Below are 13,194 nucleotides of genomic sequence, written 5' to 3'. Positions count from 1 at the left end.
TTTTTTTTTCCACAGGAAAACTCTGCAGTCCACCCAGTCCAGATCCCCGGCTCGGAATACTGGAGAACAGTTCATCCAGCCAGTTCCAACTTCCTGTTTAGCTATGACTTGTTGCAGCGGAACAATGGCGAGCGACCTAGCCATCTAGACTGCGGAGAACTGCCGCAGTAGCGCCAGACTCATAATTCGTCATGTTCTTCGACACGAGCTTATGACTCTTATAAGCTAGTACAGCTATGACTCACCCGAGAAGCGTCTAATTATTTATTGCTTATTATTAATCTTTCATAGTTGAGATTGTTATCGACCCTCACCGCCAATCCTGTGTCTGACTCACTTCTCTCTTGACATGCATTATTACCTTTAATGGCATTGGATGAGTCCTGCTTGGTCGGGGGTTAGTGTCTCTTTGTGTTGAGATACGACCTACGATCTATCTTGGAAGACGTTGTGTCGTTATTACCATGTTATTATTACTATTATTGTTTTTCTCTCTCTTCATTCTTAAGAAGCAGCGGAATTCAACTGCCCCACCTTTAGCTTCGCGAGAGCCTGTGAGGGGTATTATAATATTATTAGTACGTACGTATAATAATTAGTGTCAGCATATAGTAGGTTTGACGCGATCACTCCCCGGGACGATCACATATGCTGTCTTCTGAAGTACGGAGTTATGCATAGATGGCTGGATTAATACCCAATTAGGAAATTTTTCTCCAACCCATCAAGCACCCCGGTTTATCCCATTCTACTGTAGTCTTTGAACTGTACTTGGGAAACATCGATGTAAGGAATAGAGAAATTTATTTTATTTGTAAAATTTCTAGATATCCTCGAGAACAAACATAGAGTGATTGTTAGAATACTCTTTAAAGAGTCTTCCACCGCACAATCAACCAACGACCGAATACAATGGGCCGGATACAATAGAACAACCAGCAGCAAAAAGAATACAAGAAAGAGTCACTTGCTGCTGGCACATGGAAAAAAAAAAAAAGTCATTGTCACTTGGACGAGCGCCAGTCCCGGATAGGAAAGGCGCCAGGGTCCTTATCGGCCCCTCGTTGTCGCCTTGGCTCTTGCCATCTCCGGCCTCAACCGCCTCTTTACGAGTGACTGACCCGAGGGGGCGATTAAATGAATGCTCTTTTCTTCGTCTAATCAAACCAAGACTCTTCTCAGTACCCCCTTCACATCCACTTCCAACACAATAGATTCCCACCACCACCCATCATAGCCATGGCGGAGCGCATCTTGCTGAACGAGTTCAAGGCCCTTTCCAAGGAGAAATGGGTTAATATTGAGGTATGACTGGCTGATAAGTTTCGAGTGAGCGACAAGTGATTTCTAATACATCTTCACGTTACAGTTACACGACGAGGATATTTTCCGCTGGGACGTCGCTCTCATCGTCCTGAATCCCGATTCCATGTACTATGGAGGTTATTTCAAGGCCTTGATGGAATTCCCAAGAAACTATCCCTATTCTCCTCCAGGTAAGAATGATCCGACAGGGTAGCATGATACAATACCAACCTTGAATGAATAGGATTCCGCTTCTACCGACCGATTTGGCACCCCAACATCTACAACAACGGCGAACTCTGCATCTCTATCCTCCACGCCCCCGGCGAAGACGAGATGTCTGGCGAATCCGCCGCCGAGCGCTGGTCGCCCGCCCAACGAGTCGAGTCCGTCCTAATCTCCATCCTGTCCCTCCTCGACGACGCCGAATGCTCCTCGCCCGCCAACGTCGACGCTGGCGTGCAACTGCGCAACGACAAGGACGCCTACAAAACGCGCGTGCAACAGAACGTCGACGCTTCCAAGATGGATATCCCCGAAGGCTTCGTCATGCCCACGTTCGAGTCCACTATGACCGACGCAGCAGCCGCCGAAAAGTCGGCTGCCGCCAATGCGTACGACTCTGACTTTTGGGCAGATAGTGGTGACGATGACGACGATCCGTTTGGGGGCAGCGACTCGTCTGATTTTGGCATGGATGATAATGACGATGATATGGGGGTTGATGAGAGTGGTGATGGCACCGACGACGATACCGGGGTCTGAAGAGGGAAAAACCCTCATCTTGTCCCTTTTACATATCCAATTTTTTGCAATTTGAGCGGGAGTTCATTTGGGCTGGGTGGTGAGGTCCATCTTGCATTAGCATTACTCTGGGAGTTACAATTTTTTTTTTTTTTGGTACTAGATTCATACAACATAGACTGTGGCTCGCTCGGGCGAGCTCTTGAGATTTCTTTTACATACCATATTTCAAGGTCTTTTTATCCAATTATTCTTTCTTCATTTCCAATTAGTCCTTGTTATTTATAGATGGCCGATAGAATTAGATACATTCAATATGCCAGTAAAAAAAGAAACCCCAAACAGATATGCCCCAAAACCAAACGTTCTATCAAATGTTCAACATTGCCAAAGCACATGAATGTACGTCCTCATAATATGAATCGAATATTTTAAATATGTATGTCCCGAGAAGAAGAAGAAGAAGAAGAAGCACTATGCAACCGGTGCGCCGGTCTCAACTGCGCTTGGGGCGATTTCATCCGCCTTTGCGAGTTCTTCCACTTTTTCACTTGGGTCCTGCACTGGGGCTGAGTCTTCAGTGTCTGTTGTCGTCGTCGATGTTGTAGCAGCGGGTACAGGAATAGTCTGTCTTCTAGGCTGGCCCTGATCGGTTCCGAGAACCTCAATGTGGTCTCCAAGATATCTCATCGGACCCTTGAGATAGCCGCCTTCCTGCTCCGTCTTCTCAATCGCGCCAGCCAGTTTGCGCGCAGGCTCGTCGAGGTTTGGCATATCGCCCCATTCAAAGTCGAGCTTGCCGCCGTACTGCGATGGGATTGACTCGGGTTCCATGAACGTTTCCAGTGTCGATTGGACTTCGGTCGAAGACAAGATGAAGATTTTCGACACGGTGACGGGGTCGAACCAGCGTTTGATCCAGTTCCAGACTGTGGGGAAAAAGGATGGGGCTCCGATGATCTGCTCTTAAAATTAGTATGACATTAAAAAAAAAAACACACACATATCAATGTCCAAAGATACGTACAAAAATACGATCCAGGGTCTCTGGGTAGTGCGCCGTCGACAAGACGCTCGCATCCTGCATGTGACTTCTCAGATTCCAGAATTGCATCAGACTGACTCCGCTGATGTCGACAATGTTGTTGGACGAGACAATCGGAGTCTCTGGGTTCGGCCGCGCGAGGGCCGAGCATAGCGGATGCACGAATTGGAGCAAGTGCTCATACAGCGAGAAGAGGCAGAGGAGCCGTGCTGGAATGGTCGAGTCCTTGTGTGTTTCCGACGCGCCTTGGGAAGTCACCTCGCTCGAAAAGCTCGACACGTTTTTGTTGGTCAGGTGCTTGACTTCAAACAGATACACGGGGATTCCGCGGCGATCACGACGTCCGGTCCATTGGGGGTACTATTATGGAGTACAACTGTTAGACATAGCCCTCTAGAAGCTCTTGTAAAAAAAAGGAAAACTCACCATTTGCCGTGTGCGCTCATAAGACTCCAGTCGGATGTTCTCGTACAACGCATCTATCTTCTCCGCCTTGCGCCAATCCTCCGTCTCGGTGAATTGCTTGTAGGCGCCCTGAACATCGAACTTGCGAGCGCGCAGGAACCGTCTAATAAAATCAGCTTGACGAAAAAAAGTAAAAAAAATAAACCAAGGGAACAAACAGCAACGTAGCGTCGGTATGACTAGCCGGCTCCCCGTCCTTGCCAGGCTTGTAGTACTCCTTCTCCTCAACCAACGCCTTGAACTCGACCAGCTTCTCTTCCTGCTCGGGCGTCAAATGGTTCAAATGGCCAGCCAGCCATGCGGTGCCGGCGGCCTGGCTGGCAGACGCCGTGACGTCGTTTTCAGCTGCGATCTTGTTGAGGTCGCCCTTGGTTGTTGTTGGCGGTGTTGATTCGCCATCTTCGGCGGGGGGTTCCTCTTGTTTGCGCGACCAGAAACCCATCCTGTGAAAATCTTTCGCGGGGTTTCGTATGAGAAAGGACGACAAGTGCTCGATAACAGCAGCGAGAAGACAAGGTCAGGAAAGTCAGTCCGAAGAAAAGTCAGGAACAACACAGAACAAGAGACGATCTCCCGCTGATTGGTGATTTGGGCGCCCCACCCGGCCGCCGATAAGCCCTACGTTATATTCTGTAAGATGTTGGTAATTGTTTAGTTATACTACTGTTGACTACTGTCACTGATTAATTATTAAATAGTTCTCCTAGCAAATAGAGTAGAGCAGGTCAGTCGCCGACGAGGTGGCGAAACGGCCATCAGATGACTGATCGAGATGAGGCTATCTCCCCGGAAGTCCCGGAAATCTGAATCTGAGTTCACCGCTATTTATACCTCGTATAACCGTACAGCTACCACTTTACCAAAACATACATTGAATCTGGAATATCCATAATATCAATGATAAACGTCAATACATTCGTATCCAGCTAAGATGGTAGTTATGCGGCTGCTGCGTAATCATGCTATTTACATCGTAAATAATTACTTAGGCAAAATCGTCACTTTTGGCAATCCTCCAAATCAACAACAGTTCACAAAACTTAATCCTCGGTCAGGTCACCGTATTCCCACATGCCTCGTCGGTTCTGCTTGGCTTCGTCCTCGACCTTCTTGTAATGCGCCAGCGTAGCAGCCGATGCGCGCTCCCAGGCCTTGAGCTTGCGTGGGACCATCGCGAGACCCTCACGGACAACCTCGGCGTTGATGCTCTCTTCCAGTTTCTGCGACGCGCCCGGATCGAGCAGGGTGACATAGAGGGTGCCCTCAGGCGAAATGTAGTCCACATTGGCGACCAGCTCGCGTTCGGCCGTTTGCTCTTCAATGACCTGCACCGCATCCGCTAGATAATCCTCAGACACGGGGAACTGGAGCAGCGACAGGACGGCATCGGCAGCCTGGGCCTTGAGCTTCTGCATCGAGAACTGTGCCGACAGAGGTCGCAGGCGAGACCACGGGATCACCTCGGAGTTTCCGTAGTCCACGTACAGCACTTCGGCCGTCTTCTTCTCGCGGTCGTTTCTCCGGATCTTGGCCCGGTACCACTCGTTATCCTCTGAAAAGCGAGCAGCCACAAAGTCTCCTGCCTTGGGCGGCCCGGGGAGCGGGCTGTCGTTGGCCTTGTTGATATGGAATGATCGGAACGAGTTCATGAGTTCGGTCAAGGCCGAGGTGCCGCTTCCAACTTGCTGCACCTTGAGCTGGGCCGTTGCCGGGTCGATGTGAGTGACCACGATGTCGCGGTAATCCTTGCGACGCTCAGCAGTTTCCCCATTGCCCTCGGCGCCGTTGCCTGCAACGACTTCTGCTGCTGCTTCTTCCTCTGCCTCTTTGCTTGGATCCCAGTCGTGCCACACTCCCTTGCGGGCCTCCTTGGCCCTTTCCTCAGCAGCAAACAGCTCTGGTCCATGGCCAGATTGCTCAGCCGAATACGCGTGGACTGTGGCGAGGCCTTCCTCGACCAACAGCTTCGCAAAGTTCTCGCGGTTGATGTACAACACGCCGATGAAGCCACCGACCTTGTCGATGTTCTCGACATCAATCTCGACATCGCGCTGCGTGACCTTCTTGTTAGCAAACTCGTGCGCCTCGTTTCCAAACGGGTCTGCTGGATCGCCAGGATTCCGAGCCGACTTGGGAGCACGGATGCCAGAAAGGACAAAGGTCAACTTGGCATTCTCGCGTGGCACGAGAACGGTGAAACGGGATGCCGACTTGACAAAATCGACAATGGCTGGCACTCGCTTCTGTCGTTGCAAGATAGACACTTCCATCTTGGCCTTTTGTAAAGTCTCCGAGTAGTCCTGGTACTGTTTGCCCTTGGGAGCCTTGGCCGCCCACATACCCTTTTGCTCGCTCTTGGCAGATTCCTCTGCTATCAAGAGAGAATCGTATTCGGGGGATCGGTCATCGTCGTCCTGCCTATGGCGGATAACAGAGGCATAACCAGCCTCAACCAAGGAGAGAGCAATGTTTGTATTTCCCAGAACAACGGTGGCCACGTCGCGTGCTTCGTAGCCTTCAGTAGCTGGCTTCTTGCCGTCAATTGTGACCTTGACGTGCTTGCCAATGACCTTCTTTCGCAAATACTCCTTGGCATCGGCGGCAAAGGGGGCCTGGTTGGGGTCGGAGGGCTTGGGCTGTCGGATACTGCTGAGGCTAATCTTCTTCTCAGCACCGGCCTTGTTTCTCAAGAAAATGGTGTCGGCATTGAGCACCCGGCCGACAATATAGTCGCTGTCAGCACTGCCGGCAGGTCCCTTGGAAGCGACATGCCCAGTGAACAAACCGAGCTTTTTGTCCTTGGCCAGCTTCTCGGATTGACGGAAGCTCAGCATTCCTCCGCCCAGCAAGGTAGAGTGGTGGTCGAAGCAACGGGCCAGACCGGCCTCGAGGAGATATTTGGCAATGTTGCCATTCGGGTGCAGCACGGATCCGATCAGCTGTCCCTGGGGGGTCACACCGAGCAATTGAGACTTGACCTTGCGCTGCAGCAGCCTCGCTTCCACAAACTGTTGAGCCTCGTCGCCAAAGGGCTCGCCTGGCTGCTGGGTGCCATCTGCAGTCACACGGGGAGACGCCGGGGCACGAACACCCGCGACGGCAATTAACGTCTGGAGATGGCGGTTCTGTTCCAAAAACAGGCGAATCAGATACCTGTCACCGTTCAGAACCCGCTCCACCACAGCGTCGAGCTGCTTGTTCTTGTATTGTTCAACGAGCGCTTTCCCATCAGACACTTCGTAGTCGGTCTCAAGGGACCCCTTCTCAGAACTGCCCCAAACCCCTTTACCATCTGCGCGGGCCTGGCTCTCCAGCGCCCTCAGGTTTTCCAACAGCGCCAGCGATTCCTCTGTCTCGTCGCTACGTTTGCCGGCTTCCTCACGCACACGAACCCATCCTTCTTGCACGGCAAGCTCCGGTAGAGAGGCGTTGGTTCCGGGGAGTTTGACGATTCCGTATTCGCGCTTGACGCCGGTGGGGATGGCGTACAGGACCTGGAACTGGACAACTTTGCCAACGAGCAGTTCTCGGAGAAATTCGCGCGAGGCAAATGCGAATGGCTGGGAGGGTTAGTTGAGTTTTAAATATTAGAAAAAAAATGTAAAATAAAATATAATAGCATACCTCGTCGCCCTCCCTCCGCAGGCGGGGAGCGGACACATATGCCAAGCTCAGGGTGCGCTCCTGTCCTCGATTTGTGACATGTGACAGGACCAGGGTGTCGCCGGACAGAACCGACTTTACTCGAGCTTCGAGAGGCATGGTTGAAGAAAATGGTTCCAAAAAGGGAAAGAAAAAAAATAAGGGAAGAGAAGGAAAGGTGAGGAGGTAAGGACACACAGTGTGGAGGCGGAGTTAAGGATAGAACGGGCCACGAAAGCAAAGCAGGTGTGGAGAACAAACAGCTGGGCGGTGAGGTGACACCATCGGCATTAGTTATATGTCATATTAATTAATGGCGGAACAGGATAGGTAATCAATTTATATAGTCGAGGAATTGATGCAAGTGACGGAATTTGCTATCACAAATTCCGTGTCTAGATCAATTGATGTGTCGTGTGCTTTTTCAATGTTTATTCACGCGGGGTGGTGGTAGATGCAGCCAACCGTCGAACAATTGTATTATTAAACAACAATGAATTGTAGGAACCTTTTTGTCCTACACATTTATACGTAGCTACTAGAGATCAAGCAAGCGTGAAGTAGTAGTAGATTGATTAACTTGTCTGCATTGCATTCTAGATAAATTGTTCCATGGTAGCAAATACAATTAGCGTCGTTACGCTTTCAATTTATAAAGACGCTTTTATTTAAGCAGCAATGCCAATGACGCCTAACGAAAGAGTTAGCTTAAATTCGACATAACGAGCAAAACATTGTCCAAACATACCACAGGCTGGGCGGGGGCCAGCGTTACCAGTCTTCTTGGACTCCTCGTTGCCACCCTTGCCGAGGTCGTCAGTGCCGGCGTGGACGACGATGGTGCGCTAGATCAGACAGTAATTAGTGCATATCCTGATTTAAAAATAGCGAAAAGGGGAACATACTCCGAGAACGCTCTCGGCCCCGATCAGCTTAATGAGCTTGTCCTGGGTCGAACCGACAGCGTTGCCCTGGGCATCAGTCTTGAAGTTGCCCAGGTCACCAACGTGGCGGTCTTCGTCGGTGGGAGCACCGTGGCTCTTTCCGTGAGGGTTGACTTGGGGGGTTATTAGTTTTTTCTCTCTCTTTTATTTGCTATTGTCTATCACATACAGTGAGGGCCGGCAGAGGTGCAGCCGTTGGTGTTGTCACCGAACTGGTGAACGTGGATGCCACGCTCGGCGTTGGGGTCGTGGCCAGAGATGTTCCATGAGACGGTGGTGGGGGAGTTCTCGTCAGACTGCTCAAAGGTGACAGTGCCCTTGACGTTGGAGTCTCCACGGATGACAGCGACTAGAATTTGATTTGATGTCAGATCACAGCGAATGAGAGAAGGGACAGTATTCTCGCAAGGTGCTCAAATCTGCTCAACCGGGGCTGGGAGGGGTCGATCGTGGGGAATGAATCCGCAGTTGTGACTGGAGGAGAGGGAAATAAGCATTGGCACTTACCAGCCTTGACCATTGTGGCGGATTTATGATTCTCGACTGAGATGGATGATTGAAATTCAAAAAAAAAGGAAGTGATTCTCTGGATGAAGGGAGAAGAGAGGTGCGAGTTTACTACAGCCGCCGGCAGGTGGCGGTTATAAGATTGAGGGGCGGGACCCCCACTTTGCCAGAACGGCCTTGCTAACAACGTAATTATTAATAATAACAGCATTTTTTGTTTGTAGGATTGCTCTAGAAGCCTCGGTCTTTACTGGGTATATGTACTAGGTGTATGTATACACTGCATGTTTGTTTACCAATTATAGCCGAGCCATGCTTGTCTAGACAGCTTGGAATGACATCATTCAATATTTATTATATTAAATAGATTAATATACCAAATATTACATCTAGATAGATAGATAGATAGGTATATCCATGTGTGTATACAATAATGTATCAATTGATGTGTGTATATACAGAGGGGTTGCCAGTTTCCAGATTAGTGCCTGCGGCCCGCCGCTTTATGCCTCATCACCACCCCTCGCTATCCTCACAATACCTATCGAACATCCCTCGTGCATGCTCGCCAACGTTACAACATCATAATCGTCAAAAGGAATTAGTTCTTTTGGCGACGACTTTGCCGCTGTACACAAAGTCTGGGCAATTCTTGACGACCAAACCAAAACCAGCAGAGCTCGTTTACAAATTTCCTGGGACATGTTCTCCCAGCAGCTGGCACGACATGGTTGGCACTGCTCAAGCATGAGCAGTACGCCGGGTTATTTACTCATCTTCACGCCCTCGATGAACGAATTAGCATCATCAATTTACAGTTATTAATATAATTGACTTTCATATCGAGTGTAGCGAGTGAATTATTTAATATAATAATTGAAAAAAGGGTCTATTAATCACTAGCCAATCGATAATGATATTAAAAAAAAAAGGGATATAAAAAGACAGCATGTAACTCATTAGATCAGTATCTTAAACCAGCGAATATCTGTCTTCGACCAGGTAATCCATCAAAATTTGTAGGTTCCGTACGGTGATCGTGAACTAGGTTAGAGTGTAGCCACCATCGGCCAATCTGCGAGTCGCCTCGATTAGATGACGATTTATGAATGTCGGGCAGAACCTGTAACCACTCGTTTAAGTCCCTAATTCGGCGTATAACAGCGTCATGGTATATCCTAGGTTCTCCTGCGTCGAAGTTGTTGTCGGAGTCAGAGTAGTCTCGTACTTCGGCGGCGCCACTCATCACCGCAATCCCGCTGGAGATGCCACTGCATCTCTAGCAGTGCCCAACTCGGTAAAGGAAACCTCACGGGATCGTCAGTGGTGAGGATAAAGGTATCGCCAGAACGAATAGCTCTGAATTCGGGCTCTCCATCGTCTTTGAATGCCCCAGTTGACTACTGTAGAGCCCACGAGATGAGCTAGGTTCTGCTAGAAGCTCAACTTCCGGTATCATACTTGATGATTGCTTTTGCCAGTAGAATTCGACTTTCAATGTATTCGGATTGGGGTTCTCCATTGGCCGGAGGGCAAACCGGCTAGCTCAGTGAATGCGGGTATTTGTCGAGGTTTAACATATTAGAGCATCGATCTGGGAGGCACTGTAACTCCTGGTACTTTCCAAGCTATGGAATCACAAGAAAATGATCAGGTGAAAAGGCTAGATTTGATGACCATGTGCCCTTAATTATCGGCGGCCTCGGGAGTAGCACCAGCCTCCGTAACAGTAAGCTCTGTCGACCCATCCAAGAACTTTGCTATCAAGAGAATCATCACTAGAACTCGACGACGAAAAATTGATTTGACTGGAAAAGATATCCATAGCAGCTAGCGAGCTTTCCAGCAAGCTAAAAATGATAAGTTCATTTTTTATGGCACCTGGCCTCGTAAATCATGCAAATCCACCTGGCAGCAGGTGGCAGAAAAAGTCGCGCTAAGCCGGAACCGTCTGAGTCCCTGAGATATAAGAACAGAAGAACAACCAGGCAGGTTGTGGAATGCTTCCTAGACAGCGGGTCATTCGGGGGAAGATTGTTACAGCGATGAGGTCAGGATCAGTGGAAGAAGAAAGGTCGATTCTCATGGGGAAGGCCATGGTAGAACCAATAATCCTATATGCGGCCCAGTCATGTGACTGAACTAACTACATTTGGACAGGGTGGATAAGCCACGGCTAAGCCGTCATGTATATAGGATCGTCTCTATTAATTCATAAGTTTACATGATTCCCGGTTGGAAGAGGCTTCGAACCTTTAAAACTAGGAGGTCCACATAGGTATCCTGTGTTATGAAATCATTTACAGAGTAATAATTTTATTCTGATATCAGATCATGAATGTGATTACCTTAAAGCGGCAAGAGATTACTATCTTATCAAGGTAAACGTCATGCTGACACCATCGCGCGTGCTGGATTCATAAGCACCGCCCGGCCAGGCCGTCACATGACTGCCCCTCGTGCCCCGCACTAGCTCCTAATATTACAGTACTATGTACTCTATTTTGTTATGTCCGACAATTTGCTTCATTGGTATTTATTTACGAGAAATTTGCGAACACCACAAAGGAAATTACAAAAAAAAAAAAAAAAAAAAGGATGTAGAATAACAAAAAAAAGGAACAAGAAACAATGCACATTCCGGTCCGTTCTCTATCATGATGTCATAACCGTGGCACCCGAATCATCGACATGTGCAATTTTTGTAGAAGGTTTCAATTTTTTTTTAAAAAAGAATTTCTGTCAAACCAAAATCTAAGCCTGGATCTTGGCCTTGAGAAGGTCCTTGAGGACAACGGCGTCAGCGGCGAACTTGGAGATACCCTCGCGGAGCTTCTCGACGGCCATGGTTTCTTCGTTGAAGTCGAAGCGGAAGAGAGCTTCGTCATCGAGGTAGGCGCGCTTGGGGATGTCAAGAGAGGCAACGTCAGAAGCGTCGAGCTTCTTGGGGACGGGGGCGGTGGAGTTCAAGAGATCCTCCAAAAGGTTGGGCTGCATAGCAATTAGCATTTTTCTTTTCTTCTCGTAAACTCCGCCAATAAATCATTGTAAAACATACCGAGATGGTCAGGTAGTCACAGCCAGCAAGCTCGGTGATTTCACCAACGTTGCGGAATGAGGCACCCATGACAATGGTCTTGTAGCCGTACTTCTTGTAGTAGTTGAAAATGTTCTGGACCGACTTGACACCAGGGTCCTCCTGGGGAGTGTAGTCGCGCTTGTTGGCGGCCTTGTACCAGTCGAGAATACGGCCGACAAACGGCGAGATGAGGAAAGCACCGGCCTCGGCGGCAGCAATGGCCTGGACGTTGGAGAACATGAGGGTCAAGTTGCAGTTGATGCCGTGCTCCGACTGCAGGATCTTGGCGGCCTTGATACCCTCGTAGGTCGAGGCAATCTTGATCAAAATACGGTCCTTGGAGATACCAATGGATTCGTAGAGCTGTGCACGTGTAAGAAAGTATTTTTAATATCGTCTCTGATTTGAGAATAAATACCTTGATGAGGTGCAGGGCCTTGTCAACGGAGGCCTTGGTGTCAAAGGAGAAGCGGGCATCGACCTCGGTGGAGACCTTGCCGGGAATGATCTGAAGAATCTCCTTGCCGAACTCAACGAGAAGACGGTCGAGGGTGGCGTCGACCTTTTCGTCAACGGTGCTACCCTATAGCTATTTATCAGTATTGTTTGTTTTTTGGGGCCAGATAAAAGAGAGCAACACGTACGGTCTTCTTGCCGTACTCAACGGCAACGTCGATGAGCTTGGCGTACTCGGGCTTCTTGGAAGCAGCGAGGATCAGGGAAGGGTTGGTGGTGGCATCCTGTGGCTTGTACTTGCCAATAGCTATCACAAAAGTATCAGTACCAATGCGATCTTCCACTTTCTTGTGTCAAGGTATCAATCAACGTACTGGCAAAGTCACCTAGAACGCAAAGCCGTTAGCATGGGTAATTCCTTGCAGATACAAAAACGAAAGAAAGAGCTTACCAGAGTCACAGACCACGACCTATACACGGATGAAAAAAACGAATGGTCAGCTATCCAACTCGCAATTGGGGGGGAAAAAAGGGAACATACGGTGCCAGTGGCCTTCAATTGATCGAGAGAAGACGACATTGTGTAAAGATGTGAAGAGACACGGTGAACGGGTATCTGGGTACAATGGAAGGGTAAAAAGAAGTTTTGCGATGATGAAGTTTGGCAAGTTGAGAGATGTAGCTTGAATTAATAGTAGTGAGAGCGCTCTGTGGCGAGGGGAGGGGAGAAGGCCGGGGGTGGCATGGTGGGGCTATGACGCCGGTCGTCTGCTGTGCGACAAATACCGCACACCCCCGGCTTATGTAAGGTTTTTACAGTTATATACTGCCTAGACTCTTTTAGTTGCCGCTGTTATTCATGTTCCGTATCCTAGAATAGGCAGGTTGGCATCCAGTATTGCCTGCTTTTGCGATATGTGATATACACCGCAACGTCTAGAACCTCCATTTCCACATCCTTTAGCCGGGAGAAGCAGGAATCAAACCACGTGCATTCGCAAATGGAC

General features: G+C 49.0%; 5 protein-coding genes across 5 annotated transcripts; 1 reads left to right on the top strand and 4 right to left on the bottom strand.

The window, feature by feature from the left end:
* Positions 1–1,239: 1,239 nt before the first annotated feature.
* On the top strand, positions 1,240–2,070 carry TRUGW13939_10671 (uncharacterized protein; the record flags this gene model as incomplete). Its single annotated transcript, XM_035493781.1, has 3 exons — positions 1,240–1,305; positions 1,370–1,496; positions 1,550–2,070. The coding sequence occupies 3 exons, from the start codon at positions 1,240–1,242 to the stop codon at positions 2,068–2,070; spliced, it is 714 nt and encodes a 237-aa protein (XP_035349674.1).
* Positions 2,071–2,523: 453 nt separating this feature from the next.
* Positions 2,524–4,001, bottom strand: TRUGW13939_10670 (uncharacterized protein; the record flags this gene model as incomplete). The annotated part of the gene is made up of 4 exons (XM_035493780.1): positions 2,524–3,009; positions 3,077–3,454; positions 3,521–3,662; positions 3,718–4,001. The coding sequence occupies 4 exons, from the start codon at positions 3,999–4,001 to the stop codon at positions 2,524–2,526; spliced, it is 1,290 nt and encodes a 429-aa protein (XP_035349673.1).
* A 598-nt stretch (positions 4,002–4,599) lies between these two features.
* Positions 4,600–7,321, bottom strand: TRUGW13939_10669 (uncharacterized protein; the record flags this gene model as incomplete). The annotated part of the gene is made up of 2 exons (XM_035493779.1): positions 4,600–7,119; positions 7,184–7,321. 2 exons carry the CDS (start codon positions 7,319–7,321, stop codon positions 4,600–4,602), a joined length of 2,658 nt encoding a protein of 885 aa, XP_035349672.1.
* Positions 7,322–7,869: 548 nt separating this feature from the next.
* On the bottom strand, positions 7,870–8,665 carry TRUGW13939_10668 (uncharacterized protein; the record flags this gene model as incomplete). The annotated part of the gene is made up of 5 exons (XM_035493778.1): positions 7,870–7,892; positions 7,950–8,046; positions 8,107–8,258; positions 8,315–8,494; positions 8,653–8,665. 5 exons carry the CDS (start codon positions 8,663–8,665, stop codon positions 7,870–7,872), a joined length of 465 nt encoding a protein of 154 aa, XP_035349671.1.
* Positions 8,666–11,406: 2,741 nt separating this feature from the next.
* Positions 11,407–12,767, bottom strand: TRUGW13939_10667 (uncharacterized protein; the record flags this gene model as incomplete). Its single annotated transcript, XM_035493777.1, has 7 exons — positions 11,407–11,643; positions 11,711–12,094; positions 12,150–12,314; positions 12,376–12,494; positions 12,562–12,573; positions 12,639–12,657; positions 12,729–12,767. The coding sequence occupies 7 exons, from the start codon at positions 12,765–12,767 to the stop codon at positions 11,407–11,409; spliced, it is 975 nt and encodes a 324-aa protein (XP_035349670.1).
* Between the last annotated feature and the right edge of the window lie 427 nt (positions 12,768–13,194).

The sequence above is a fragment of the Talaromyces rugulosus genome, chromosome VI (genome assembly GCF_013368755.1).
Source record: "Talaromyces rugulosus chromosome VI, complete sequence".
NCBI lineage: Eukaryota > Fungi > Ascomycota > Eurotiomycetes > Eurotiales > Trichocomaceae > Talaromyces > Talaromyces rugulosus.
Note: the sequence above shows the minus strand (reverse complement) of the source record. Positions and strands in the feature narration are given on the sequence as shown.